The sequence below is a fragment of the Podarcis tiliguerta genome (assembly GCF_965153285.1).
Source record: "Podarcis tiliguerta genome assembly, chromosome: 5".
Classification (NCBI taxonomy): Eukaryota; Metazoa; Chordata; class Lepidosauria; order Squamata; family Lacertidae; genus Podarcis; species Podarcis tiliguerta.
The window spans coordinates 35,335,481-35,363,207 of NC_139538.1; the positions used below are offsets into that span (position 1 = coordinate 35,335,481).

The 27,727-nt window shown below is 42.6% G+C and overlaps 3 protein-coding genes and 1 long non-coding RNA gene across 10 annotated transcripts; 2 read left to right on the top strand and 2 right to left on the bottom strand.

Moving 5' to 3' along the window:
* Nucleotides 1-1,100: 1,100 nt before the first annotated feature.
* Nucleotides 1,101-11,118, top strand: NRROS (negative regulator of reactive oxygen species). Of its 2 annotated transcripts, none has more exons than XM_083443133.1 (3): nt 1,101-1,610; nt 4,560-4,671; nt 6,775-11,118. In XM_083443133.1, the coding sequence occupies exons 2-3, from the start codon at nt 4,576-4,578 to the stop codon at nt 8,725-8,727; spliced, it is 2,049 nt and encodes a 682-aa protein (XP_083299259.1). In that variant the 5' UTR covers nt 1,101-1,610; nt 4,560-4,575; the 3' UTR covers nt 8,728-11,118. The 2 variants fall into 2 exon arrangements, with proteins under 2 accessions (XP_083299259.1, XP_083299260.1); XM_083443134.1 differs by lacking the exon at nt 1,101-1,610 and adding an exon at nt 1,765-2,000.
* LOC310678808 lies at nt 10,902-15,147 on the bottom strand. The gene is made up of 2 exons (XR_014511976.1): nt 13,185-15,147; nt 10,902-12,494 (listed from the first exon to the last, which is right to left on the bottom strand). It is a non-coding gene; the product is annotated as an uncharacterized lncRNA (long non-coding RNA).
* A 318-nt stretch (nt 15,148-15,465) lies between these two features.
* Nucleotides 15,466-18,101, bottom strand: CEP19 (centrosomal protein 19). 2 transcript variants are annotated; one of them, XM_083443141.1, is made up of 2 exons: nt 17,976-18,101; nt 15,466-16,823 (listed from the first exon to the last, which is right to left on the bottom strand). In XM_083443141.1, the coding sequence occupies exons 1-2, from the start codon at nt 18,034-18,036 to the stop codon at nt 16,465-16,467; spliced, it is 420 nt and encodes a 139-aa protein (XP_083299267.1). In that variant the 5' UTR covers nt 18,037-18,101; the 3' UTR covers nt 15,466-16,464. The 2 variants fall into 2 exon arrangements, with proteins under 2 accessions (XP_083299267.1, XP_083299266.1); XM_083443140.1 differs by lacking the exon at nt 17,976-18,101 and adding an exon at nt 17,483-17,617.
* A 38-nt stretch (nt 18,102-18,139) lies between these two features.
* On the top strand, nt 18,140-27,510 carry PIGX (phosphatidylinositol glycan anchor biosynthesis class X). Of its 5 annotated transcripts, none has more exons than XM_083443139.1 (7): nt 18,140-18,270; nt 20,501-20,600; nt 21,486-21,543; nt 22,286-22,427; nt 23,596-23,809; nt 24,047-24,147; nt 25,320-27,510. In XM_083443139.1, the coding sequence occupies exons 2-7, from the start codon at nt 20,513-20,515 to the stop codon at nt 25,476-25,478; spliced, it is 762 nt and encodes a 253-aa protein (XP_083299265.1). In that variant the 5' UTR covers nt 18,140-18,270; nt 20,501-20,512; the 3' UTR covers nt 25,479-27,510. The 5 variants fall into 5 exon arrangements, with proteins under 5 accessions (XP_083299265.1, XP_083299261.1, XP_083299263.1 ...); XM_083443135.1 differs by having other exon boundaries at nt 18,166-18,366; XM_083443137.1 differs by lacking the exon at nt 18,140-18,270 and adding an exon at nt 18,326-18,419.
* The last annotated feature ends 217 nt before the right edge of the window (nt 27,511-27,727 follow it).

Sequence of the window (27,727 nt, forward strand, 5' to 3'; positions counted from 1 at the left end):
GGAGCAAGGTCACACTCCTCTCGTCCCATTCTCAGGGAGACCAAGCCCAACTCAGCCCCATGGCCAGGACTGAAGCCAGAGTGGAGCAGTTTTAAATAATCTGCGTCATTCCAGAGTACTTGCAGCTGCCTCACCACAATTCTCTTTGCCACCATTCCAAGAAGAGGGTATGAGTCTTTAGAGGCTCATAAGAATAGTTACTTCTGTTAATCAAGCTAAGAAACAGAAACTATGCAATGCCAAACATGTCATGTTTCTCTCTTTACTAGGATGGGTCGTATGTTCTGAAACAACTACTTCACACCCTTTGACACCCCCCCTTCCTTTGTGGGCCCTGCCGCTAACTTAATTTCTAAATGAGAGGTGCTAGGATTTCGATCTGTCTTGAAGTCATGCTTGCTGTAGGTGGAGGTCACTCTCTCATGGGCACGTTCTCTCTGAGGGCTGAATCTCGGTTCCCATTTTGTACTCTGGGATGGACATCCTTGCAAATCTTCTTAACTATGAAGAATGGCGTTTTGCTTGGGAAAATCCACAGAAGCAGCAAGTGGGAAAGGATCAGGAATCTGCTTTTGTGGGTTTTGCTGAGGGGGGGGGGGAGTGGCAATGTTACTGTAAAATATGCTTGTGCTATTCTTAGCTGGTGTATTTTACCCCTGGGGACAAAATATGGATAAAATAAAAGAAGAGGTAGTGTCTTTTCAGGTTCTACTATACACATTGAGGAAAATCATCTTGATGTTCAAAGAGTGGCTACATTCAACTTACGGTGTGTATGATTACAGGGACCGTTCCTTTTGGTCAGGGTTTTACAGCTTCCTGGAGACACCACCTAATGATGTTTTTGGAACTCTGGCAACACTTCTTGTCCTCTTCCCAAACAAAACTGATAGGAACAAAAACAACAAAGAGTCTGATTGCACCTTAAAGGCTGCATGCAACACAGCACATATTGGAAAAAACATTTACCCTCTCCCGCAAAAGAATCCTGAGAACTAATTTACCCCTCCCAGAGCTACAATTCTCAGCACCCATGACAAATTACAGTTCCTAGGATTATTGGGGCATGTGTTCTTTAAATGTGCTTTAAATGTAAGGTGTGCATGTAGCCCTCGCACATGAATTATTATGCCATAAAATGTATTACAGGAAAATTTGGTCTGCAGAAGTAGTCCCTAGTCCACAAATTCTTACGCCGCAATGAATTTGTTAGTCTTTAAGTGCCACGGGACTCTTATTTTCCTTTCTATATCGATAACAAAGCAGCAGTTGCTAATGGCTTCAAAGATTTGCCCTGCACAGCTTCCTTCCTCTCATTTCCCTTCTTCTCAGCTCCTTCTCATTTTCGAGTGGCTTGCACAGCCTCGACCTTTCAGTGTGCAACTGCTGAGCTCTGGCTGGGGGTTGCTGGGTGAAGCAACTGGCTCTGTGATCCATGTGACTGCAGTTTCCGTTGCTTAGTTCCTTCCGCAAGTTCTAAAATAATCTGATATTAAGTGAGAGGGCAAACAGCTACTTTTAATATTATTTGTAGAGATACAGCAAGAAAAGAGGGCACGGGCTGGAGCAGAATGAACGTCCCAGACCTGAGCGTATTGCTCCTACCCCCGGTGAGTAAGAACCTCAAGATTTGCCTCCATTCTTTGCCTGAAAAAGGGGTGCGGGGGTGGGTGGGTGATGGTAACCAAAAGGAACCATTCAACAGCTGCTGTTTCATTCTGAACACCTACACTGCAAAAAAGCCAGTCGGCGTTTTGCGGCGTGGTTGAGCTCACCAAGAACGTGTATCAGTTCCATGTGGTGTGGTTCTGGGAGTACACGATGGAGGGTTCTGTAATACAGAGGTGTTTCATAAACTAGATATATGAAGGAGAGATAAGGCAGTGAGGTGGTTGCTGAGAACTCTCCAGTCTCACTCCAAGGCATCTGCCACTCAACGTCTTTGAAGAGTTACAGGGCATCAAGAGCGCAAGGACCAAACTGAGAAGGCAGGACAGATGGTAAGTGAAGTCCTTAAATGCCTTTGTGATGGCAAAGAAAAAGTGTCATTAAGCAGGGGAGGAACTTGGGGTCAATAACTTCGCTAGTCATTGGCAAGGTGAGAAAGTATGCTGGGGATCCCTGCTTTGACAGCCAATCCACTTTGTAAAATTAAAAAAGCTTCATGCCTAACTAATATATAGTCTCAGAAATAAATCTCCTTACTAGGTCAAAAAATCAGTCTTGCTTTTCCTCTTAGAGGACTATGAGTACTTTCAAGAATGGGACAAATATGATGGAGGAAATGGTATGATGAGAACAAAGGGTTAATCCCCCTTCCCTCAGCAGCACTGCTCTGCTCCACCAAGCAGCCCCTCCACCCACAGCTACCTTTCAGTAAAATTATACATGTCAAATCCAATCATGGATCTCTAATGTCAAATGGGGTTTGGCCTTATGCTTCCACTTGGAGGCAAGGTCATTTCCAGAGAGCTAAGCGTTCACAGAATGTGCCCCACTTTTGCCTTTAGTAAACACACTTGACCAGAAGTGACAGCTGGCTAGACAAAATATATGTGCACATCATCAGACCCAAGGGACGCGGGTGGCACTGTGGGTTAAAGCACAGAGCCTAGGACTTGCCGATCAGAAGGTCGCTGGTTTGGATTCCTGCGATGGGGTGAGCTCCCGTTGCTTGGTCCCTGCTCCTGCCAACCTAGCAATTCGAAAGCATGTCAAAGTGCAAGTAGATAAATAGGTACCGCTCCGGTGGTTCACCAGAAGCGGCTTAGTCATGCTGGCCACATGACCCGGAAACTGTACGGCGTCTCCCTCGGCCAGTAAAGTGAGATGAGTGCCACAACTCCAGAGTCGGCCACGACTGGACCTAATGGTCAGGGGTCCCTTTACCTTTACCTTACATCAGACCCAGCTTCAGATTTGGGGGGAAGCTGGGCAGGCTGCCCTTAGTAGCACCCAGTGCTGACCGGACCTGTTGCCAAGAACCTGCTGCTATGTCACCCTGCCTCCTCTGGGCATGGTGCTGCTGCTGCCACAATCAGCCCCCCCCCCCGATATTTGCAAGCTTTGCTGGTGGCGGTAGCAGCACATGGGCCCCAACAAATGCCTTAGAACAGTCGGTGTTGATGCTGGTCTGCATAACATTGGGAAGGGAAGACTCCTTCAAATCACCTTTAACTTGGGTTACGCACACATTAGCGGCTTAAAATGTAGTGAGGTCATTTCCCCCTGCTGTGCTTCTAGTGCTTTTTTACATTGTGGTACACACCAGATGCACATTACCTGATTTGTTTCCCCATGCCAAACTTGTATTTGGCAAAGCGTCCACCTACCTGCGCATGTGCAATTGCTGTCTCAAATGTGCACACCTTAGCTTAGGCTTATGTTTTCAAATTGGATGGAAGCTGGTTTGGGGGAAAACAACAGTGTTTCTCAAGAAGCTACAGGAGACATATGGCTTGTGGCTAGTGTTATGTTTACTCGGGTTCAAACGGCAACAGTGGGAGTGTACTGGAGCAGAAGTAAATAGCAATGGGTATACAGCCTTCTTTAAAATTAATGTTCCAGCCCCAAGCTGTTTATGGTTAATCTTTCTGGGTCTGTGGGCACCATGCACATACCACAACTCCACACACACTGCAACCAACACTCATTCACTCACTCCCTACCAGCGATTAGGTTTCTAAAAAGTCTTCTACTGGCTACAATACAAGATTCCTTTCAAACCCAAGGAGGAGAGGCAGGGTAGGGGCTCCTAGGCACCAGGGAAGGTCTCTGCATGTGCTTATGTGATGTGGGTGCCACACTGGCAACTCATGGTTTATAAGGAAGGGCCTTTGCAGTCATTCCTGATCAAAGCAAGCACCTGCCCACTTGTGCACAAAAACTGATTAAGAATAGCCAATGTGATCTGAAAAGTGTGCTTGCACACCAGAGGGTCAGGTGTGGGGAAGGCAGGTGCATTGCACAAATAAATTAACAGATTTTGGTGTATGAAAAGTTTGAGAACAAACATGCATATGGCATAAGTTGCATGGACGAAGCCTTGGGATGTCTGCTTTCTAGTAAGCATCTGGTTCTTTCTGTAATACAGAATACAATAAACTGTCAATGTTGTTGTTTAGTCATTTAGTCGTGTCCGACTCTTCGTGACCCCTTGGACCAGAGCACGCCAGGCACTCCTGTCTTCCACTGCCTCCCGCAGTTTGGTCAAAATCATGTTTGTAGCTTCGAGAGCACTGTCTAACCATCTCGTCCTCTGTCGTCCCCTTCTCCTTGTGCCCTCCATCTTTCCCAACATCAGGGTCTTTTCCAGGGAGTCTTCTCTTCTCATGAGGTGGCCAAAGTATTGGAGCCTCAGCTTCAGGATCTGTCCTTCCAGTGAGCACTCAGGGCTGATTTCCTTCAGAATGGAGAGGTTTGATCCTCTTGCAGTCCATGGGACTCTCAAGAGTCTCCTCCAGCACCATAATTCAAAAGCATCAATTCTTCGGCAATCAGCCTTCTGTCAATACTGCCCTTTAAAACATATATTTGCCCTGCTTTGTGTCTCTTTGCAGGAGTCCTGCTGTTGAAATGGCACAAATAGCCCTGAGTATCTTCGTGTGGATAGCTTTCCTAGATACAGGATGGGGAAGCAAACCTGCAGCCTATCACAGCCTTTGCAGACTGGTGAGTCTGTCTTCTATCAACTTTCTTTTCTTTGTTTATTTTGAACCATATGTCAGCAACTCCAGGGGTCCACAAATGACAATGGGTTGTATTCACCAAGCTTCTCCCATTAGTACAAGGGCTTCCACCTGTGCAAAAAGGACTTCTTCTCCCTCTTTTCTCCCTGTATGCTCCCTACCCATCCCATAAATCTGTTCTGGGGGTTGCCCCAACCCTCCAAGAAGATTTTGGAGGCATGGGGGACATGCAGTGAGAGGAAGTCCCGTTGTGCATCTAGAAGTCCTTGTGCCAACTGGACAACTTCATTGGATACAACCCAATATTATCCTATTTTTATTGTAATTATTGTTATAGATTTTATATATGTATATAGTTTTAATTCTATCAATATTTAATTGTATTTAATGATAGATTTTTCTATGTTTTTAACAACAACAGCAACAATATAATTAATAATAATGAATAAAACTTTTATTATTTGTACCCCACCCATCTGAGTAGGTTGCCCCAGCCACTCTGGTGGCTCTAGGTGTAAATATGTGTCACAGATCACGTCTGCATTGCCCTGGCAACCTCTGTTCCCCCACTAAGTCACAACAATATTAAGGATCACAACAAATTGCAATTGCTGGGTTGAATCTACACCTGATTTCTTCTGCTACATTAGCAGACAGTGCCGGGGGTGCAAGGGGTGCGGTGCACCTGGGTTCCAAATTCAGGGGGGGCACCAAATGTATATGGGGGTGCACCAAATGTATACCTACTATACAGCAGACACTCTCTACCAGTGGCAGTGAAAAGCAATGGAGCGAAAGTCCCTGCCCCCCTGCTCCGTCGCTCTGTTACTACCTAGCATTATGAAACAAGCAGTTATTTCCACTGCGTCGTTGTTACAGGTGAGCGATTTTCCTCCCCTGAAAAAGATCAACAACTTTGGCTTCCCCCCTCCCCAAAAAAGCTCAACAACTTTGAGTTGTCCCCCACCAAATCTGAGGGCAGCTAAACTAAATTTGGGGGCGCTGGGTGGATCTTTGCACCCTGGCAGCACATATGCTAAAGATGGCCCTAGTAGCAGAGCAAGTGTTACAAATTTCCCATAATCTGATAATAGCTTGATCACTTTTTCCACACCATTCAGACTTGCATGGTTATTCAGAATGAAAGAGAAAAATCTAATTCTTGCAGGGCCATAGAGTTTACAATAAAGGAAGTAGCAGAAATGTTCTCTTTGGTAGTTTGTCCATAGGCTCAAAAAAGCAGATACCTTAGATTGTTTTGTGCTGTTCATGACGGGTGGTATTGTTTGAAAGCAAAGCCTTGTCTTTATAAGTGGCTCTGCATTTGTTCAGATCATCCTTAGGAATGTTTCTAAAAGATCACAAATCAGGATTGTTGTGTATTCAGAAATTCTGCATGGGCAAAGAAAAAAAGGTAGAAATGGTTCTGACTACAGAACTTGAGACTCTCCGCTTTCATTTCTAAAAGAGAAGATTTCTAGCCCTTGGAGAAAGAAATGTAGGGCTGAAAGGTGGGTAATGGCTGGTAGAAATTCAGAAGCTAGAAGCGTGGCTTGAATGAGATTTTCTATGGTTAGGAGACAGGTTTCAGTGTTGCCACAAACATCAGAGCTCCTTCCTTTTTAGATTAAATGTGCAAATTTGTATCATGAATATTAGTTCCCAGAACTTGTTTTTCTTAGTGTGAATTTGGGTGGGTTACCATAATGAAGATTCTGTTTTATTTAGAGGGCAGAGCACATACAGCTCTGAAAATATTGTTATGGAAAACATTTACTGTCAAAGTGTTTTATCCATTAAACTATCTTTGCCCAATATTGTCCACACCAACTGGCAGGAACTCTCCAAGATATCGGGCAAAGATCTCTCCCAGCTCCCTGAGATACTTCACAGGATATGCCAGGACTGAACCTGTGATCTTTTACATGCCAAATATGTGCTCAGTCCCTAGCATTTTAACTTGGAATCTACAGGGCTTGAGTTAAGCCCTTTGTTTACTGTGCTCATTTGAAGTGCAGTATGGCTTTAGTAGCTGTTGGCCCACCTTTTTTTTTGTCCCATACATCTCTTTCTTTTTCTGCTGCAGGAAGAGAGAACTGCAGACTGCAAAGGCAGGAGGCTGAGCTCTGTCTCACAAGACTTGCCTCCTGGAACAATGGAGCTCTTCCTGGATGCAAATGTTATACAGACCCTAAAGAATGCATCTTTAGTAAGGTATCAAGGCCTGCAGAGCCTCAGTCTGTGTGAGAATGGGTTGGAGCTCATTGAGCCTGGGGCTTTCCTTGGTACCAGGAGCCTCAGTAGTCTATCTCTGGCCAACAATGCCCTCTCTGTGAACTATTCTGCAACAGCAGCTGCTCTGGGGACTTTGCCTGCCCTGAGGAAGCTGGACCTATCTGAAAATCTGCTCAATGAAGCTATGATGGCCACCCTGATCCAGGATTTGTCCTCTCTAGAATCTTTGTCCTTGGCCTGGAACTCCATCATGAGGCTGGATGACTCTCACTTAAAAAATCTGCCCAGACTGCAGCACCTAGATTTGCAGCACAACTACATATTTGAGATTGAGACTGGTGCCTTTGATGGTTTGCGATGGCTACAGCAGCTTAATCTGGCCTACAACTACCTTCCTTGCATGGTGGAGTTTGACCTGACCCAACTCCGGGTGCTAAATGTCAGCAACAATCAAATCGAGTGGTTCTTGGCTGCAGAGAATGATGCTGCCTTTGAACTAGAAACACTAGATCTTTCCTACAACCAGCTCCTCTTCTTCCCGCTGTTGCCCAAGCAAAATAAACTGAGAACTCTGCTGCTGATGCACAACCAATTGAACTTCTACAACAATATTTTCAATGACTCAGAGGGCACAGTGCAGCTGTTATTCCTGGATGGCAACATCACCAACATCACCACCCTTGACCTCTGGGCAGAAAACCATCATAGCAGCCTCTCTTCCCTGCAGTTCCTAGACATGAGTTGGAACCAGCTCTGGTACCTTCCAGAAAGGTTTTTTGAAGGCATGTCTTCCCTTGCTCATCTGACCCTCAACCACAACTGCTTAGAGACATTACAGATACAGGAGAGTGACCTGCTAAGCACTCTCATTGACTTGGATCTCAGCTACAATCAACTTCAGGATCTGCAGATGAACTTGGACCATAGAAGCAGCTTAGCCAACCTCAGAACATTGAGTCTGAGCACCAACAGACTGTGTGGCTTGCCTGCTAAAATCTTTACTCACACAACAAAGATCACTACACTTGACCTCAGTAAAAACCCTATAAAGCTTTGTGCCTCACATGCTGCTGGAAGTCCCAGTTGCATAGATATCAGTAATGCTGGCTCCATAAGGAATCTTTTCCTGTCTGGCTGTGACCTAGAAATACTGGACACCCACATCTTTCAGGGGACTTCTATAGCACACTTAGACCTTTCTGACAATCCCAGGTCACTACTTGATGGCTTAGGACCTCTGAAAGATGTTGCACAATCACTGCAGGTGCTCTATCTTAGGAACACTGGACTTTCTGCTGCAAGGACAAATATGGACTTCTCTGCTTTTCAGAAGCTGGTAAACCTAGATCTATCTGAAAATTCTCTGGCTACCTTCCCTGAATCTTTAGCAGGCCTGGAACTGCAAATTCTGGATCTAAGGAGAAATCGTCTCCATGCCCTACCTCAGCACGCCATGCAGAAGCTTGGAAAGAGCTTACATGAGATCTACCTCAGCCAGAATCCCTATGACTGCTGCCAGCTGGGTTGGTGGGATGCCCTGCATGACCGTGACACTGTACGCATTCTAGACTGGAATCAAGTCACTTGCAACTTTTCCTCTAAGTTCATCCGTGTAGCCAATTTGCCTGAATCAGTCATCCAGAATTGCAAGTGGCTAACGGCAGATATGACTCTGCTGCATCTGGTCCTTGTTCTTCCTGCCTGTTTGGCCCTGCTAGTTGCCTTTGTTATCATCTTTCTGACTTTCAGGCAACGAATTCTTCAAATGGTGAAGAGCAGGTACAGAAGGTCCAGCCCTTATTGACTCTGGGATGGTGTGAAGAAAACAGCTACTCGGACCCTCCAGAATGGGCATAGGTAGGACTGGGAAATCCTATTGGGTGATAATGCATCCATGAATGGGGCTCCAGGAAGCCACAGTGTGCGGCAATGCTTTATATGGAGTTGCCCAATGTGTGTAATAAAATGTCCTCGTATGTAGTTGGCAGGGATGGCTTAGCACACGGTTCTGTGCAGAGACAAATGCAAGATAGTTTAATGTTCACAATAGGAAGAAAAAGGCTTTTATAAACATGAAAGACAAGTGAAAGGCGCTGATGCTGGGAACCAACCATGATGTTTGAATAAATGCAGCTCCCAAACAGGTGTAACTTCTTGGCCAAGCACTAACTAATTTTTTTTTCCTTTCAGGAGGAACACTTCCCCTACCCCCACCCCCATTTGTGGGCTTTAACCACATGCCAGTTGAAATACTCATATGACAGACCTAATGTTGGAGGGAACACTGAGGGGCATTCCAAGGCCATCTCAGCAGTGCTGGCTACAGCGCAGCTTCTCAACATGTGGAGGAGGTGCAATTCATAAAACGAGATGGTGCAGTATAAGGAAGCCATAACTTCGCTGCAGATGTGAATGGCATGTAGAAGACTATATGAAATGATTACCAACCTGGCACTTCTTAGTCCAACTGACCCCCAAGTGTTGTGTTGGAGTAGAGATGCAGGTGTCAATGCAAGCATCTTGCTGCCTACATGCTCCAAGACAGCTGTTTGATCATTAGCTGAAATTGCTATGGTTGCACACACAAGGAAGGGCAAGGGGAGAACAGATCAAAATCTGGACCCCTTCGTCCCCTTACCATGCTGTGCTCCAGTGCAGTGGTCCATCCCCTTTGACTGATCTCTCAAGCCAGAAGTGAGCTACAAAGTGCAGTGGGGTAAGAGCTTATTTCGTTTTGTGTAGAGTAGACACATCCATTTGATATGTGAGTGGGGCAAGCACATTTCAGCATAGACACGGTGACCCTGTATGTCTGGCTTGGCCCTCAGTGCATTATGTCAGGGTGGTTATGATAGCATTGTCAATGGCAAAAATGCATCAGTTCACAAAGAGTTTGGCAACATCTGAAGATCTTTCAGAATTTCTTTTTTTAAAAAGGTTTCTAGTTCATTCCCCACTTGCTGTGTAAAATGTGTGGCCTGCTAAAGTTGTTAGGAGACCTTTGACAAACTGTACTAATGTGTGTTCTCGAAGCTACCAGCATGAGTTTGACCAAATTGTGGGAAGCAATGGAAGACAGGAGTGCCTGGTGTGCTCTGGTCCATGGGGTCACGAAGAGTCGGACACGACTAAACGACTAAACAACTAATGTGTGGTCTGAGATTCCCAGGATTCTTTAAGGGAAGCCATGACTGTTTAAATGGTGTAAGTGCGATTTAAATTCAAGGTGTAGACGTGATCCTAATGACAGCAGTAAAAACAATGTAATGGAAGTGGGTGCCACAGGGCAAGAGCAGGGCTGCTGTACCAGAGGAAACTGGCATTCTCTTAGTAAGCAGCTTGTTTTTGGTATGTATGTGGATCAGCGCTAGCTGTTTGAGGCGTCCCTGTGGTAGAGGTTTACAGGCAGGAAAACCACATGCTGCGAAAACCTCAGGCTATGTTCTGAATCTGATGCCTGCACACCCTGCAGATGTGTGGGTGCATCTTGGTCGTTCTGAAATGTAGGGTCAGGTTTCAGTTACCAATAAGTAATGCACAGTTCAAATGAAAGAAGAGGACAGTTTCGGATGCTTGTGTTTCACTTGGCCTCATGTCAATCACGAGGTAGTGCAACCTAAATATTATGTGCAGAGCTGTCCTCTTCACATACCTCATGAAGAAGAATATTGTTTCCTGTGAAAAGTCTTGCATAATTAGCACACTCTTCAAGGCAGCACTACTAGGCTACTGTGACTGAGACTTATTTGTTTTACGTGCAGGATAAATAGAGAATAAATTCTAAGGCAGGAGTGGCTAAATATTTTTGGCCTGAGAGACACATTCAGCCTTGACCAATAGTGGTCATATGCCAGTGATGGATGTAGTCACCCCACACGATTGCATGAATACTCTTGCACATACACATGCGCAACCATATAGGACACAGACACACAAAGTCTGACAAGCAGTCCCCCACCAAACATCTGGAGAGAGAGATTTAATTGTCTTTGTCCAGCACAGCACCATGCCAACTTTATTCTCTTCTCATTTTTCTGCCACTACAAAAATGGATGGGGTCTTGGGAGTGCCAGGAAAAGAATTCTTTGTGGGAGCCAAGTCAGACTCCTGGATATAGAAACATTATGGTTGTAATGTTTAACTGTTGGATTGGTTAGGTTAATTAAAACTTTTAATAAAGGTGCCTTGAAAAGGAGATAGACTGTAATTGCTGGCATCTGTTCCTCCAAATGTTTTCATTGTTGCTGTCTCCAAACTGAATATGGTGGTACAAGATGCCCTGTTATTTTTGATGTGCTGGGAGATGCCAGAAATGACTGTGCCTCTTTTCCTGTATTAGGCAGATGTCTTAGCTTCCTCTGTAGTATGATCAGTGAAGATTAGCTGGTTCTGCTTTTGTTAGAGGGAAAAAAATTACTCAGTTCAGGATGTGGTTAGCAGAATCGGCATCGGGTGTTGCCCAACAGAAAATTGGTAGGTGGTTAGGGAGAAAAAGGAATTAACTTCGCGTTTTATCTGATCAAAGTACACCGATGGAGAAACCACATCAGTTACAAGGAAAGCTAAAAGAAGTTCTGTGAAGGCAGGAGCTGAATCATCTGAAGGCCTGGGCTCATGTCCCAAGCTTGTGGCTCAGACTGAAACCCTGATCTGGGGTGAGGGGGCTAGTGAGTGGGATGGCCCAGGTTTTTGACAAGGAGCTGGTCTAGATTGGCTAGCCTTTGAGTCCTTTTGAACTTTTTGAGCCTAGAGGTCAGCACACTGAAAGCTTTCATGTGTGAATGAGGCACCACCAGTCAACCACCCCGGGTACAATTTTCCGCTAACCTCAAACACAGCACTTTTCAGCAAAGTTGCTCCACATGTTTGACTTCAAGGCTATGTACACACTATATCTTTAAAGTACACTCAAAACACGTTCGTTCTTTCTCAAAGAATTCTGTGCACTGTAGTTTCCCCTCACAGAGTTACTTAACAGCCTTAACATGCCTTTATATTACTACCTCCAGTTTCCTAGATCGCGGGGGCAGGACTGGATCCAACTGGCAGGTCCCAACCTTGTCTCTCCCACCTGCCAATCACTTGATGCTGCAGCGGTGTCAGGCGAGCTGTTCTTGCATGGCACTGTGCACAGAAGCCTTGATGATCAGCTGATAACCCATACATTTAAAGCACATGACTTTCCCCAAAAGAATTCTTGGAACTGTAGTTTACTTCTCACAGAGCTACAGTTCCCAGCACCCATAATGAACTATAGTTCCCCACATAGTTTGGGAGGGGGAGTTGTGCACTTTAAATGCTTGGTACGTATGCAACTCAGATATGGAGTCTAGGTTTTCAACATGTGCCTACAGTGTGGGCCACATCAGTGCATTGCCCTGCTTTGTGCAACAACAATATTCAGCCAGCTGAGCTTACCCTCATGTATTTGGCTAGCCTCCAGCTGCCTTTACCTCAATGCTTCTTTACATGCTCTTTCAGTGGCTTTTCCCTTCTGCCGCACGAGGTTGCTGCACTTTCTTTCTGCCACAAGTTTGCTTGCTGGTGTTTTATGTGGTCCATTTCTAGAATCTTTGTGAGAGGAGGAGAGGCATGAAACAGAGACTGGAGTGCCTCAAGGAAAAGCAGTACTCAATCAATCAATCAATCAATCAATGTATGTTTAAAATACCATTAAAGAATGTGGCTCAACTGGCAAATCCCCCTCCATTTCATCTGTTTCACAGACAGATTGATTTATCCCAAATGATTTGTGGCTGCTTTTGATCAGCCTAGTTTTCCCTGCCCCAAACGCTTTCATTGATGAGGATTCCACAAAATCCTTAGATAGTTCTGTAATGTGATATAGAGATGCCTATCAGCACCCAATTCCTAAAATAATTATTTTCCCACACTTATGCCCGTGTCCCACCCTCTAGCCACTAGTGCAATGCACACCAAATGATGGGAATGCATATGGAAATATAGCCAATAATGTGGGCTGTAGGAGTGAGTAGGTTGAATGCCAGCCCAAGCTTCCCTTCTGTGTTCTCAGTCAGCTCTGATCTCCCTCCTTTCCCTTTCCTTCATCCCAGCCTTTGCCTGCTGGCTTAGGACCAAACTAGATGCCCTGTTAATTGTGTGAATGCATTAATTGGCAGCAATGGAAGCCTCCCTTGAAATGCAAAGATAGTTTTGTCAGGATAACTGCAGATAGAGTTAAACTCCACCCCACCACCCCCAGTTTGCTTCTCCCAGTCATTCTCTCTTGACGTTTGTTACCTGCATCCTATTCCTAGGCCTCTTGGATGGTCTTATAAGCATCCCTTATTTGGACCACTTGCTTCCTTAATCCCTCCTTCCATTCCACTCTGCATCCTCTTATCTCCAGTTTCTGCTTCATTGCTGCCCTCGTGCGAGTTTCTTGCTCCTCTAAACTGATGGAGAATTTGTTTGTAATTTCATGAAAAATTGTCAAATTCCTACTTTTCAACAAATATGCAAAGCAAAACACAACTATCTTATGAAATTCACACTTCTCCAAATTTTGTGATGCAGTTCTCCAACCAAATATGGAAAAAATGCATATATTGTGTGGTGTAGTGGTTAAGAGTGATAGACTCGTAATCTGGGGAACCGGGTTCGCGTCTCCGATCCTCCACATGCAGCTGCTGGGTGACCTTGGGCTAGTCACACTTCTTTGAAGTCTCTCAGCCCCACTCACCTCACAGAGTGTTTGTTGTGGGGGAGGAAGGGAAAGGAGAATGTTAGCCGCTTTGAGACTCCTTCGGGTAGTGATAAAGCGGGATATCAAATCCAAACTCTTCTTCTTCTTCTTATTATTATTAGGGGGAAATGTACCTAAAAATCTATTTTTGAGTCAAAATAATATATATAATTGCATTATATAAGGGGTAATTGCTTCCAAACATGTGTGTATTAGGAGAAACGTGCACTAAAATGCCGGTAAGTGTTCATGAGATTTTTTTAAAGGAAGAAATCGCAAACTGCTGTGGAAATGTAGAGAACTGAATTTAAGTTTGGAAAAATGAGAAACCTAAGACTACTGAAACTGGCAGATTCATAGGTCCCTACTCTAAACAACAGGATTTGTGCTGCAAATATTTTTGGGCAAAGGAGTCTATGGCTTGCAGCTTACTGAGAAACTGGTACTCTTTATGCATGCAATTTTTGGCAGCATCCACATATGACCATCATCATATGGTCAGCTGGCACATCTTTTAATTTCCCCTTACTGCAGAAAAGTCAATTTTTTAATATAAAAAGTAACCTATTATACATCTACAATCACTGTAGGTATAGAAGCTTGTTAACACATTTTGTGTTTGTGGTGATCATTTTCTGAGCAGGCTATATCCTCGCACCCTACTTCCAATTATTCCTCATCTGAGTGCAGCCTAGCAATTCTGTGGCTGGCCGACCAAGTGGGAACATATCTGACCATTGCTGCATGCTGATTGGATGGTGTTCCAAAATTTAAACATCTGGGTTTGGAAAAACGATCTCAATGCAGTACATGCAAGGGATGACCTTGAAGACTGTAACTGCAATACATACATTGGGATAATAATAATAATAATAATAATAATCTTTCACAATACTGTATCTCTTTGTCTTTCTTCTGATTGGGTTATTAGACATTTTAAATATAACTTAAACTTTGGCATCATAAAATAGGAAGGCAGCTGACATTCCCAGATGTACTCTTTTTATAATTAAAAAGGAGGTCCAGCATCTAGTGTTCATTTCTTTTATCATGTTGTTGTTAGAATGTAATTGACTTCACAAAGAAACTTTCTATCACAAGTATATGTCTTACTGAAAAAGGCCTCCTGTCAAGTAAATTAAAAAAAAAAATCCAATTAATCAGTTTTAATACTTTCCCAAACACTAGAGACTGTAGAGTGTCCAAGGAGCAATACAACTTATTCCTAAGCTGCTCTGTGCCTGGAGAGATACTTTTAAATGTTCTGAGGTTCCTGCAAAGTGAAGAAATTTGCCAAAAGTGAGTAGTTAAGTAATAAAACATTGCCCTCTGGAGACCAAATTTTATATATGTTTGAAATTTATAGTTTGCATACATGTGTCTTGGGGTACATTTTTGAATTTGAATGTGTGTGTGTTTGTGTGTGTGTATAAATATATATTTTGTGGTGTCTTCATGTATTCTCTGAGCCCAACTCACATACACACACCCTTTCCCAAACTGGGTTAAAATTCTACAGAATGGGACCCACAACAGGGTCAATAAACAAGAGAACTGCATTGGTGAAGCATCAGAAGTGCCTTTTCAGTTTCACATTGTTTTAGCTGGACTCCCAGCTATGGAGGTGAAACTGAGAAGGGAAAACTAGTGCACATTTATTACACTATTCAGTAGCTCACCTGCAGGGCCCTTAGAAAAAAAAATATACAGTGGCTAACATATTCTTTAGGCAGACTCAATAACCTTTTCTAAAAAGTAGTCTATTGTTGCCATGATTTCATACACCTGTCATTCTTGTTATCAGACATCATTTAATTTTGTCAACATTACCGACTCTTTCAGTTTTTCAAAATTACTTTATTGGACAGTTGTTTCTTCAGGACTGACTACATAAAAATGGAAACAGAATGCATATAATTTTAATATCACAATAAAGCATCCATTATTAGCACCACATAAAAGACTAACTGAAACAGAACAATCCTAAGTTAGTGTCTGTTTGATTCTGTGGCAAAGGAATAATCACTTCCTTCGCTCCAATCAAGGTAGAAAGGGGGAGAGCAGTTTTTCCCCTGCCTCCTCCCCTATTACTTTTATATGCTAGCAGTGCTTTCTGCTAGTGTAGTAAGGACTCCCTCTTTGCTAGCACAATGTTGCTTAATGTTTCTAATGGCCTCTCAGCTGGCTTTAGGACTGCTCGTTAATTCTTTATCACACCCCAAAAGCCCCATGTTAACAATAACTTAAGAGCATTAGTTTCAACACAGCCCTGCATACTTAAAAATAAATGGTTTCACTGTGATTCCCCAAAAGCAATTCTTTAAAAACAAAAACAACGGTATCACTTCAGTGTGAAACAGTAATATTAAACTATCAAATATTGTAGCTCATATTCTGATGCATTAAAAAAAAAAAGAGAGGTAACTGGAAGTTTGGAAGTTCAACGGACAAACTGGCACCTCTGGTAATTAAACAACATTGCAAAACAATAAATAAGACATCAATTACTTGCAGAGTTAATTTTTTTGCAAAGTTAATGCTGCAGTGTGAAGTACTGAAGTAGATCCATTGTTTTATTTACAATGGCAAAGAACTAGCATACAGTCTATATAAAACTCTTTTGAGTCTGGTTGTATCTTTTTCATCAAGCACCCCAGAACACTTTTTCATTAACATGTTTACATTTTTTTAAAAAAATGTAAGTCTTGATCTAATTTCACAGTATAAAATATAGCAGCTGACTGATTACTCAAGTTTGGTTGCTAAAATATGAAGGGGCATGAGATATATATTCCCAATATGAGAAGACTCATCAATCCACGGCTTGATTATGGATCAAAACTCATCATCTGATTCATCATCCCACTCACAGGCTTCAAGCTCATCTTGTGGGAACTTCACCTCTACGTTGTAGACAAAATCAGGGTCATCTTTCTTTTTCCTGTTCTTTTCAAACAATGCATCCATAATTTCTTTCCTTTTGGCTAGCTCCTTGTCATCTAGTTTGTTCAGGTCCTCTTCTGGGTCAATTGTTTCTTCCTGCTGAATTTGCTCCAGACCCTGAGTCATATTTTGTCCCCCCAACTGGCATCTCAGCAAATTGTGTAATTTTTGTAGCTGTTCCATTGAGACACCTTCTAAATAAGTCTTGTGCCGAGGATTATTCTTTAGCTGTTCTGCTGCCCTGCTGCAATCTGCACCAATGAAAAGACAAAAAGTCCAGGTAACAAAAATTCATAATTTTGTTTATTTGTAAATATGCATTTTAAAATGTTTTTCCTAAAGCTAATCCGGAAATATATGTTTCTGAGGACTATTTCTCACCTCTTTCACGCCTATTTGTGAGGAGCAGAGGGAGATGCGGACTATATATATATATCACACCTGCTGCCTTCTGTAGAGTGAAAAGCCAAATTCCACTATAAAACACACAAAAGCTTAAGAACTAAATGGCTGAAGCAGTACCTTTCTCAAACGCAAACCTGAATGTGGTCACGTGCATTCAATGATAACTAAACAATGTGTAGTTTACAGATTGTTGCTAGTATTCCCACCTGTGCTTAAGGAATTATTCCTTTCCCCCTGCATATTGGATTGTCCACCATCTCCAATGCTGAGCTGCTAGATCAGGCTTCATCAACCTGGTGCCCTCCAGAAGTTTTGGACTACAATTCCCATCAGCCTTAGCTAACAGCCACTCATTGGAGCTGATGGGAAGTGTAGTTCAAAACATCTGGAGGGCACCAGTTTGGTGAAGGTTGTGCTAGACAAACTCCTGTGGTGGCAGCAGTATCTGAACTTGCCTATTTGGGGAAGGAACCAGCGATAGGTTAGAAAAATAAGCATGCTGTACCTGAGAACTTGGAGAAATTCCGGATAGGCATGATGCGCTTGCGTATATTATTCCTGAGCTGATCTTCATAGATTAAAACAATAGAGGGAGGGTTTAATTTGATGCCACACTTCTTTGCCACGTAAGACATCCTGCTGTAGGCTCAGTCAGAAGACACCACATTCATTCATGCCCAGTGAGCCAACTTTTTATTTTGATAAGCTATTGAGACACGTTAGCGGTGTTTAAAAAGGACCAAGAAGTTTAAAACCGCTTATGAAACAGGATCCCACTTCAGATATTAAAAACTGCCAGTGGCTTCACAACGGCATGCTTGAGTGGCACTGTGCACTGAATAGCGAAACTCGTATTTCGCTACCTAGGAGAGCATCCCTCTCAGACCCCATTCAGCGCCTCAGCTTTTAAAAACAGTTTGTTTCCAAAGGCGAGCAGGGCGACTAAGGCAGGCGAAGGAGAAACCGAGTCCCGGCCTCTGCCCAGCCTGCGTACGCACCGCGGCTCCTCCCTTCTTCCGAGGCCCCAAGGACCTCCCTGCTTCCTACTTTCCTCTGCATCGGCTGCAGCCGCAGCGCGGCGCACGCGCGCCAGCATCCAACTCGTCACCATGACAACGGCTCGGCGCCGCCGCCGCTCTATCAGGCCCCCTTCGGCATTGCCGTCCTTGAACGTGCCTGCGAAGGGACGTCTTCGCAGAGGTTCCGCGGAGCTTCTGTTTGCTTTTCCTCGCTTCCTTTCTTTCTTCCTATGGTCCTGAGAAAGGCGAAGGTGGAGGCCCTGGCTAGGTGGAGGTCAGTCCAACTATGCTCTCCAAGTCAGGCGCCCATGAGGACGCTCTGGGAGAGGGGGAAGGACCTTGGTTGTGGGCGGAAGAGGAAGTCCATGAAGTAAGGGGGCACCGTTGGGCTGCCGGGGATTTAGACCCCGCGGCCCTCTCGAGGTGCGGGGAGAGCTGGCCCTCCCGCCCTCGTATCTTCAGCCCGGGAGGCAGCATATTCCGAGGGGATACTCTTGACTGGGTGCTTGCGGGAAGCGGGCGGGGGAGCTCAGTGGCCCTGCGGACCGCCAGCCTTCGGGTCGTGGGAATGGTCGCCTAGCAGCGTCGCCTAGTGACATTTAGACCAAGCGAAAGGGCTGCTTCCTGGGGCACCGCTAGATCTTCTCCTCTCCGGGGGAGCCTGGGGTGGTTTCTGCTTCAGAAAGTTGCACTCGCCGTGACTAGTTTTCGGATTGCTTCCCCTCTCTCCCTTGGTGTCCCCAAATGCTTCAGATAGGTATTCCTCGGAAGGTTGAATGTTGCTGCCTCGTGACAGAAGCGTCTTTAATAGGAGAACATAGTTGGCAAAAACAGAAGCACTCTTGTATGGATGATATAAATATATAGCGGGCATGAGATTGGAAACACATTACTTTTATTATTTATTTAACAGAATTTATATACTGATTAATCATCCAAAACCCCTAATTGGTTACAATCAAGTGGTATATAAATTTTGTGAAATAAATGATAAATGATAAAAATATTCATAAAAGTATTGATAAAATTGAACGCTAAGAGCAAACATAAGTAAAACCAGCAGTTGTTAACAATGTACATAATTAAATAAAGTATGGGTAAGCTTGCCTAAAAAAAAAAAAATCTAGCAGGTGCCAAAAACAATACAGTGAAGGTGCCTGCCTAATATCAGTGGGGAGGGAGTTCCATAGAATAAGTGCTGCCACACTGGAGTATTGGTTTCTTGCAAGTGGCACTTATAAAAGTGCCAGTTCATACATAATAATACATACAAAGTAACGTACATATGATTTGTTCGGCCACATTAAGGCTTTATAAATCCATATACATGGTAGAACACTGTCAGCATGGACAGTATCTCTGTCAAGGCATCTTCAAAGAACATTCACAACGGTGGATGGAAACGGCTGTAGGGTGGAGTAGTTATGTCCCTGGTTTTCTTCCAAAGAGGGAAAGAAAGGGGAATACACAGATCTCCCCACAGGCTGTACACTTGTGATCTCTGATTCTGTGACAAGATGGCTTAGGTGCCACAGTGCCATCAACTTCATATGCCTGTGGCATGAATAGAGTGTTGACATGAATAGAGTGTTGATTCTCCTTGGTTATCTTCCCACAGTGCCGATTTCCACTTCCAAGCAGGAGTCATTTCCCCACCCACCTGCCACATTATCTTTTCTTGTCTGAGGATATGGATGGGAGTGCATTGCTCACCATGAACACTTACTACACAATAAATTTTTAACTAGAACAATGCAGTGTAAGCTAGATAAGTTAAATACAGACATCTGACTTTCCAGGCTTGGTTGCACAGGTTGTGTTTTTTTAAATAATTATGATCAGAGTATTCACATGACTGAGTTAAGTGATTCTAAGTTACACTTTTGTTAATTTTATACAGACACTGGGCTTCAGAGACATATGAGCAGGGATAACATTGATTTAAACATGCCCTTCAGATGGCTAACTGTAGGGCCCATCTGGACATGGCAGTGTATATCTTATATTCCTTCAGTGTTGTAAAGCTCTACATTATCTCAGGCTTTCAGGGTAATTGGGGCACAAATATTCATAGTTTGAGCCAAAGCATGCTGTGATACAATCCTGAGAAGGTCTGGAAAAATGCACATACCCTAAAAGCAATAATGTTTCACTTTGCTTATTATTTTCTTTCTTGGGAATTTCCATTTAAAGACTTATCTTAGAGCAGGGGTAGTCAACCTTTTTATACATACCACCTACTAATGCATCTTTCTTGATGGTAAAATTTCCTTACCGCCCACCAGTGCTTGATGGAAGGAGGATTCAGCTTGTGCCGTAGAACCCCCTACTGCCCACCTAGAATCCAGAAATGCCCACTGGTGGGCAGTAGGGACCAAGTTGACAACCCCTGTCTTAGAGTGAATTAATTGTTACTGTTACTTCCACACAGTTTTGTCACAAATCAAGTTCTACGCCATGGACAAAAGCTCCTATTCTTTAATGTGATTTGTTTTTCCTTGCAGTTTTATTCTGAGATGTTTCAGCAGGAAAAGAATGTGCTTCTTCAGACGAGTATCCACTCATTTTGGATCATTTTTTGTGTGTGCATACCAAAATGCTTGTGTAAGTTGAAATCCATTTTATTTTCCCGAAGCTAGTTGGTGAACAAACATTGTACATTATTCTTTTTCTTAGATTCCATATGTGTTTCAGAGTGCTTAACTGTCCTTTATTGATACTGTGTTTGCATTTTTAATATATGTATGCAAATCCACTTCATTGCCTTATTGACTATATTCTAACACATTCAATAAGCTTATGTTATGTCTTTTTCCTTTATGTAAAATCATTTTACATTGTTGAGCAGTCCACTGAGTCCACAGGAGTAACTCAGGACCATTGTGAGTGGTTAGATGGCAATATTTAAACTGCCTAATTAGAAACAAGTGTTTTGATATCTACGCCTAGCACATCCCTTCTTCTGCTGCATTTGAATGGCTTCCTCCACCCTGAGGAGAAATCAGCAGCCATTGATTTATGCATTGCTTCTCTACCCAGGGAAACACAATGATGATTTCTGATTGTTGCTAGCTTCTTTCCCTCTCTCTGACATAGAAGGAACACTGTCAGAAACAGTGGTGTGTTCTGGTTGTTGGAAGGCTCAGTTTTTTGTGGTGGGAGGCTCACTGCAAACATAGATCTTTTGTTTTTCTTTAGCAGTAAGCTGTGCCTTCTAGAATTGGTGGTAGGGAGGTGGAAGGGCTAGTGTGGTTGCCACTGGGTTATTTAGGCTATTGGTCAGCAACTAATTGCAAAACTGGATTAAAAGTCTGTTGTCTGCCATGGCTTCAAAAGAGAATAATCTTTTATTGATCAAAATTACTTCAGTTCCTCTGTCCTGTAAAAGGCGTTCCTAAAGAACAAAAGAACAAACTCTGACTGTGTTGAAGTGGTGTTTTAGATTGCTTTAAAATATATCAGTTTCTCATGTATTTTCTGTTTTTATAGATGCACAGAACATGTGTCCTGAGGTCAGGCAACAGCTTTTGAAAGATGGCTTTCACAGGTGGGTTTATGACCGACAGATATTGGTTAGTGGTTCTGTTATTAGTGTCTTAATAAGACCTGAATTCTTTTGCATCTGCTTTACCATGGCAGTATGTACGTAGTCAAGTGAACTGATATGTTAAACTAAATGTACTAGTGGCATGTTTATGGATGCTATGGGATGCTGGTACTGTATTGAACAATTGTTAATAAAAGTTGCAGTCTATCTTAAGTCACATGGATTCATAGACAACTCAGACCAATACCTAGTTGTATTGAATCTTAGTCCAATTAAAGCAACGTAGAGCCAATTAGATTGAGACTTCTCAGCTTCAACTGTCCATTAATACAAAGATGAAAAAGTTATATATTGTGAGTTTCTTCTGAGTTTCAGTGGGGGTTATTACCATTTATTTATTGCCACATACCAGAAAATGGTCTCAGAGCAGAAATATGGAAAAAGACACACAGCTACAATTAAAACACTAGCTAGTTAGTTAGTTGCTTTAACTTGCCCAGGGCAACACAAAGCAACTTACAACCAACAATTAAAACACATAAAATTGAATGTTAGTGATAAATCTCTCAGAAACATTCTCAGTTTCCCCAGACCCAAGTATGTGGGGCCCTGTAGCCATAGGAAAAAAACCTGCAGATTAAAAAATATAGTAACACAGTCTTTTAAAAGTACTTTATATACAAGTGAGATTGGTATGTTTTGATGGCATTCTGTTGTAAAAGCTTCTTGTTTTAAATGTTAGAAATCTGCTGATTCGGGTAAATATCAGTACAGCTGACGAAAGCCTCAGAAGCTGCATGGTGGCAACTAAGGTACACTTACCAAAAGGACTATATGTGGATCCCTATGAATTGACATCTTTACAAAAGCACAATCTCACTGAGGTAAGGTTTTCAGGATGACTTTTGTGGGCAGGGAAAGCTAATAGGGCCCGAAATAGCTAGATGTGCATAAAGTTAGGCTTCTAATGGCATACAAGCACCGGTCCCTTCTTGGAAACAAACAGTTATGAGCCTAACTGCTCTATCTGTGGCAGAGCAATACTATACATACCTCCTCTTAAGTTAGCCCCACTGAACTCAGTGGGACTTGCTCCCAGATAAGTGTGTATAGGATTGTCAGGGATGATGGGAGTTGTAGTGCAACAACTTCTAGAGGGCACCAGGTTGGCTACTTATGGCATAAAGGCTTGATAATCAAAGACAGACCAAATCATACTGGCCTTACATAGCTTTTTGGATCCTTGTAACTGTTATTGTAAGTGCAAGCTGTAATGTTACATTCCTGTGTTCATGTTTTAAAGGTACAAGTAGGCACTCGATTAAGAAACCATTGGAGATGAGATTTTATCACATAAGGGGCTAGACAAAAGTCTTTTTTGGGTATTTGCCAAAAACAATATAGTGTCTCCCCTGTTTCTTTCTGAAGTTGTCTTTATTACTCACATTGTTTTTAACTTCCATTTTACTTTACTGACACCCCTGACAATTTTCGCTTGCATTGTTAAATTGTTGGTAAGAACATTATTTCACAATACTTCACTTACACACAATCGACTCACGTGCAACTGCATATATGTGCAGTGCCAGGAAACAAACAAACAGACAGACAGACAGACAGGCAGAGAAACAAATTCTAACCTGAAATGGTGGGAGAGAGCTGGGAAGTCCTTGTGGCTCGCAAGGAGACCTTCCCCAGAGCCCAAAGAGGATGACAGTGAGCCAGAAGTCCAGAAAAAAGCCTCCAAAGGCTCAAAAATAGCATACGGGAGCTCCCCCTTCTGCTACTCTACCCCATTGAACAGCTGTTGGGCAGGAAGCTATAGATGCTGCATTGGGCTCCCCAGTTACGAATATTTCAGACTGTAATTCCCACATAAGTGAGGAGTCACCTGTACTTCATTACTAACAAGAGAAGTACTGTACATGAATAAGTCACTGCTACCAGCCTTGGGGCTTCTCTGCAAGATGGCTGTGGTTCTACTGCCTATAATGGAATTATATTCTGAAATAATGCCCTGCATTTAATTATGTTGTTATACTTTTTCTACAGGCATTGATGATGGCAGATAACATAGATTTGGAAGCTCCCGAGTACTTAGCTGCTGACGTTTCTGTCCTCGTTTATATGAGACCTGACCCTGAATGCTTTTCCTGTTTTAGAGCATTATTACCTCTGCACTGCCGGTATCATCGGCCGGCAGAGAATGATGGGAAAATCTCTACTGTACTGAAGAGTCCAGATGTATTGATGCATTGCCAAAAATGTAAGCAAGACTGACTTTTCTTCTTTGGGGAATGAGAATGGGAACAATTGGAAGAAGAATAAAAGCAAGGCAATATAGAATCATTAAAATTTTGGAGATAAAATGTTATATTTTTGTAGAAGCATTAAGGACATGTGTGAAGATAGATACAGAATTGAGAGACATACTTCATAAAAAATATGAGTGATCTCTTTCCTGAATATTAAGTTTATGTTCTGTTTCTCCCCTCTCTTTTAGCCTTCCTTTCACTGGAATGTTTGAAAGAAACTGAAATAGAAGCTCCATGTTCTCAGAAGAATGTACACACATGCCATTGGGATAGCATGAAGTTCAAAGAAGTGTGTTCATACTTCTTACATCTCTTAGTTTTTCTAGAAATAGATCTGTCTGTAACAATTTTGATTCATCTGTTTTAATTTTTTGTCACTGCTTGGTCCTGGTAAATAGGCTCCACTGGGATTTTAATAGCCTAAATGTTCATAGGATTGTAGCTCCTGTTTCCAGATGAGAAGGCTGTTTGGCTGGAAATGCTAATCTTCAATTTTTTCACCACATTGCGTATGGGAAAATGATTGAAGGCTACAATCCTTTCCCTGCACATGGGATGAAACTCCACTGGACTTCCTGGAACTTGATCCTGAATAGTCATGTGTAGGATTGCGCTGTAAAGTTGGTTGGTGCAAGGCAACTTTTAAGATGCTGAAACAGACTGCTAGGCTAAGAAGCTGCTTGCTTGCAAGTCGCCTGACCAGAAAGCAGCCAGTATAGGCTGTAGGTAGATAAGGGTGGGACTGATAAGAAGATGGGAACTTCCACACTGTTCCTGGTGGCTAATAAACCTCAGAGGGAATCATGGGAAGGGGAAAGAGGCAGAGATTTTCTTTTGTGGAAATAAGTGGTAGGTTGGATTGTCTATTCTTCCCTATGATGTGAGCAGTTCTTCTCTGGTCTGACAAGGAAGACCAAGAAGGTTATGTTCCCTGCTTCTGAAGGAAGCAGGGAGCAGCTGCCCCAGGCTCTGAATGGTATGGGACAGGTGGATTGCAATACATTTTTAATTAAATAATATAGGAAGAGAAATGATTACAGTTAAATTGTGAATACAGTGGTGCCTCGCAAGACGAAAATAATCCGTTCCGCGAGTCTCTTCGTCTAGCGGTTTTTTCGTCTTGCGAAGCAACCCCATTAGCGGATTAGCGCTATTAGCGGTTTAGCGGCTATTAAAGGCTTAAGGGATTAGCGGATTAGCTGCTAAAAGGCTATTAGCAGCTTAGTGCCTTAGAAAAAGGGGGTGGGGAGCGAAAAAAAATCGCAGGAACTCGCAAGACATTTTCGTCTTGCGAAGCAAGCCCATAGGAAATTCGTTCTGCGAGGCACCTCCAAAACGGAAAACCCTTTCGTCTAGCGGGTTTTCCGTCTTCTGAGGCATTCGCCTTGCGGGGCACCACTGTATACGTTTTGAATGAAGGTGGCCCTATTTGACTTCCAATGTGCAAATCTTCTTTTGTAGGTAACCGAAGAACTGAAACTGCAGATACCAGTTGGGCTCAAACACCATCTTACGTTGGTATGCACAGTGACTCTTGCTACCACAATATTGTGTTCCAGTCTTATCCTTTCAGCTTTATTCAAGCATGGATGCTTCTCCTTTGTTCAGAGCTCACAGTAAAACCGAACAAGGTTATTGAATCATCATGGAAAAACTGTCTAAATACACCAGACAAACCAGAGACAGGAACAGAAGAAAAGGCTTAGAATTGGCCCAGCATCACAGACTGGGAGCAGGCCAAGTGCCTCTTACTTGACTGTGTGGTATCACATGCTTGGCTGCATTGCTTTTGATCTGTTCTCATCTCCCCCCCCCCCCCCGCCAACTTTGTACATGTTTCCTGAATAGGCTGATCTAGTACCAGATAAATATGTGCCTTCAAAATTGCCATGTAATCAAATTTTGAAATAGTGAAACCTGCCTAACTTAACAATTCTGATATCACCAATAAAGGGGGGTGGTGGATAATTTTTTGAACCCTAAAAAACCCAAACACAGGTTCTTTTTTCATGTGTAGTCAATCATAGATATCAGACAAATAGAAACAATTATAAGTGGCAATAATACTTTGGAAGGAAGTTTATAAACTGTTCATTTTTAAACCATGAACTGGATAAATATGTCTCAGAAGATAACAGAACAGGTGGAATTATTCCAAGTTCTGAGAAAACACTGGATGTAAATCATTAGCGTTGAAAATACAAGGAAATACAGGGAGGAAATTGCTTCATTAATGGAAAAACTGAGCAGCTCCAAAGATTCTTAACTTTTCTATTGTCAACAAACTTCACGCATCAAGTGGCTACTAGTATGCAAAATAGGTTCAAATGGAAAGATGTGCCACTTTCCATATTTGTGGACAGCATAAAATGTTTACCAATTCATAAATTAAATAAAAGAAAACACCGGTACCTCTTTTTTAAATGTACAACTGCAGCTTATGGCTGAATTTACGCCATTTGGTTGTTTCTTACCTGTACTGGTCTTGTCTCTGAATTATCAAGAATTTTCTTTGGATCTCCACTAAAACTATATCAAAGACTTGTTTTGTGGCATCTTTCGCTAGCTGATGAGATGCTTTTAACACTGGTCTTTTGTTCTCCCCGTACAAAGTGCTGAATGATGATTGCTGAGGCAATACTTCAGCTTCTCAGGTTCTCTGTGAAGATTGCTCTGCATCTGTTTGGGGGAAGGGAGCCACTGCAGAAAACAATTGCAGATGGGTTATTTTTGTTTCTCCACTTTCCATATATGAGCAGCTGTAGCACATAATGGGAGGACAGCTGTGAGCTTCAGTTGTTTATCTTATCCTTGTTTCCTTTTAGTTTAATGTCAATTTGACAGTTTTATACTGCATACTATGGATCCAAAGCTGGTCTTCTTGATCATGTCATCAAGAAGTTTCATGTTTAAATGTTTCCCCTTCTGGTAAGATTACATGCATTTGATACATAAGACTTTTGAACTGCAAGTCTGGATTTGTTCATTAGGTATAATGGAATAGAAATAGTTCCATGAAAAAAATTATATTGATAAAATCAAAATGGAAGCATGCCTAACAAAATTGTATAGAAAAAGCATGAGGATAGTTCTCCATGAAGTCATAGATTTATTCAAAAGATCCTTTTCAAAAGTGCTGCACAATTATATTTCCCAGTACAGGTCCTTCAGTACCTTGCTAGTTGAATCTGTGAATTTGCAGCCGGAAAAGCATATGAATGTGCATCAACATTACATCACAAGCACATTTTCCAACACAGAATAGCTTGTGTCCTGAAAAAATGGCAGAATTTGTGTGTTGAGTTTGTCCAGAGAATACATGTAAAGTGTACAAGCAAGTTGCTTGGCTTATTCAATGTGTACATTATTTTAACAGGATGAAACTTACTGGAAATTAGTTTATTTTCTACGCTTACTGGAATGTGCCTGGACATCTAGGAATGATATCTAAGGGTTTGCAGATAGCTTTGTCTTTTGGAGTGATTCTAGTTTTGTTTAACGGAAAAACAACTGTTGTATGGAACTGGAGGTGAAGTAAGAGGCCCAAGCCTCAGGATATGTAAATAGCATGAAAGGTCAATAGAAGGATTCCAGCTGTCAGCATCAATTTCTATAGGAGCTGGAAGGCAGACATAAAGCTGCTTGCACTCTTTGCTCTGGCTCCCATTCAGTTATTGTACATCTCTCTCCTCCACCCACTCAAACATAATTGCAGTACTCAAGTGATAACATTAAAAGGGCTGTTTGGAAGAGGGTGATTTAAATTATGTATATATCGGTAACTATATTGGGTGGATGGTTAGCTTGCAGCCAGTTTGAAGTATCATCAGTGTACGGTCAGTCCAGCTGTGGCTCAGATTTTACAGATA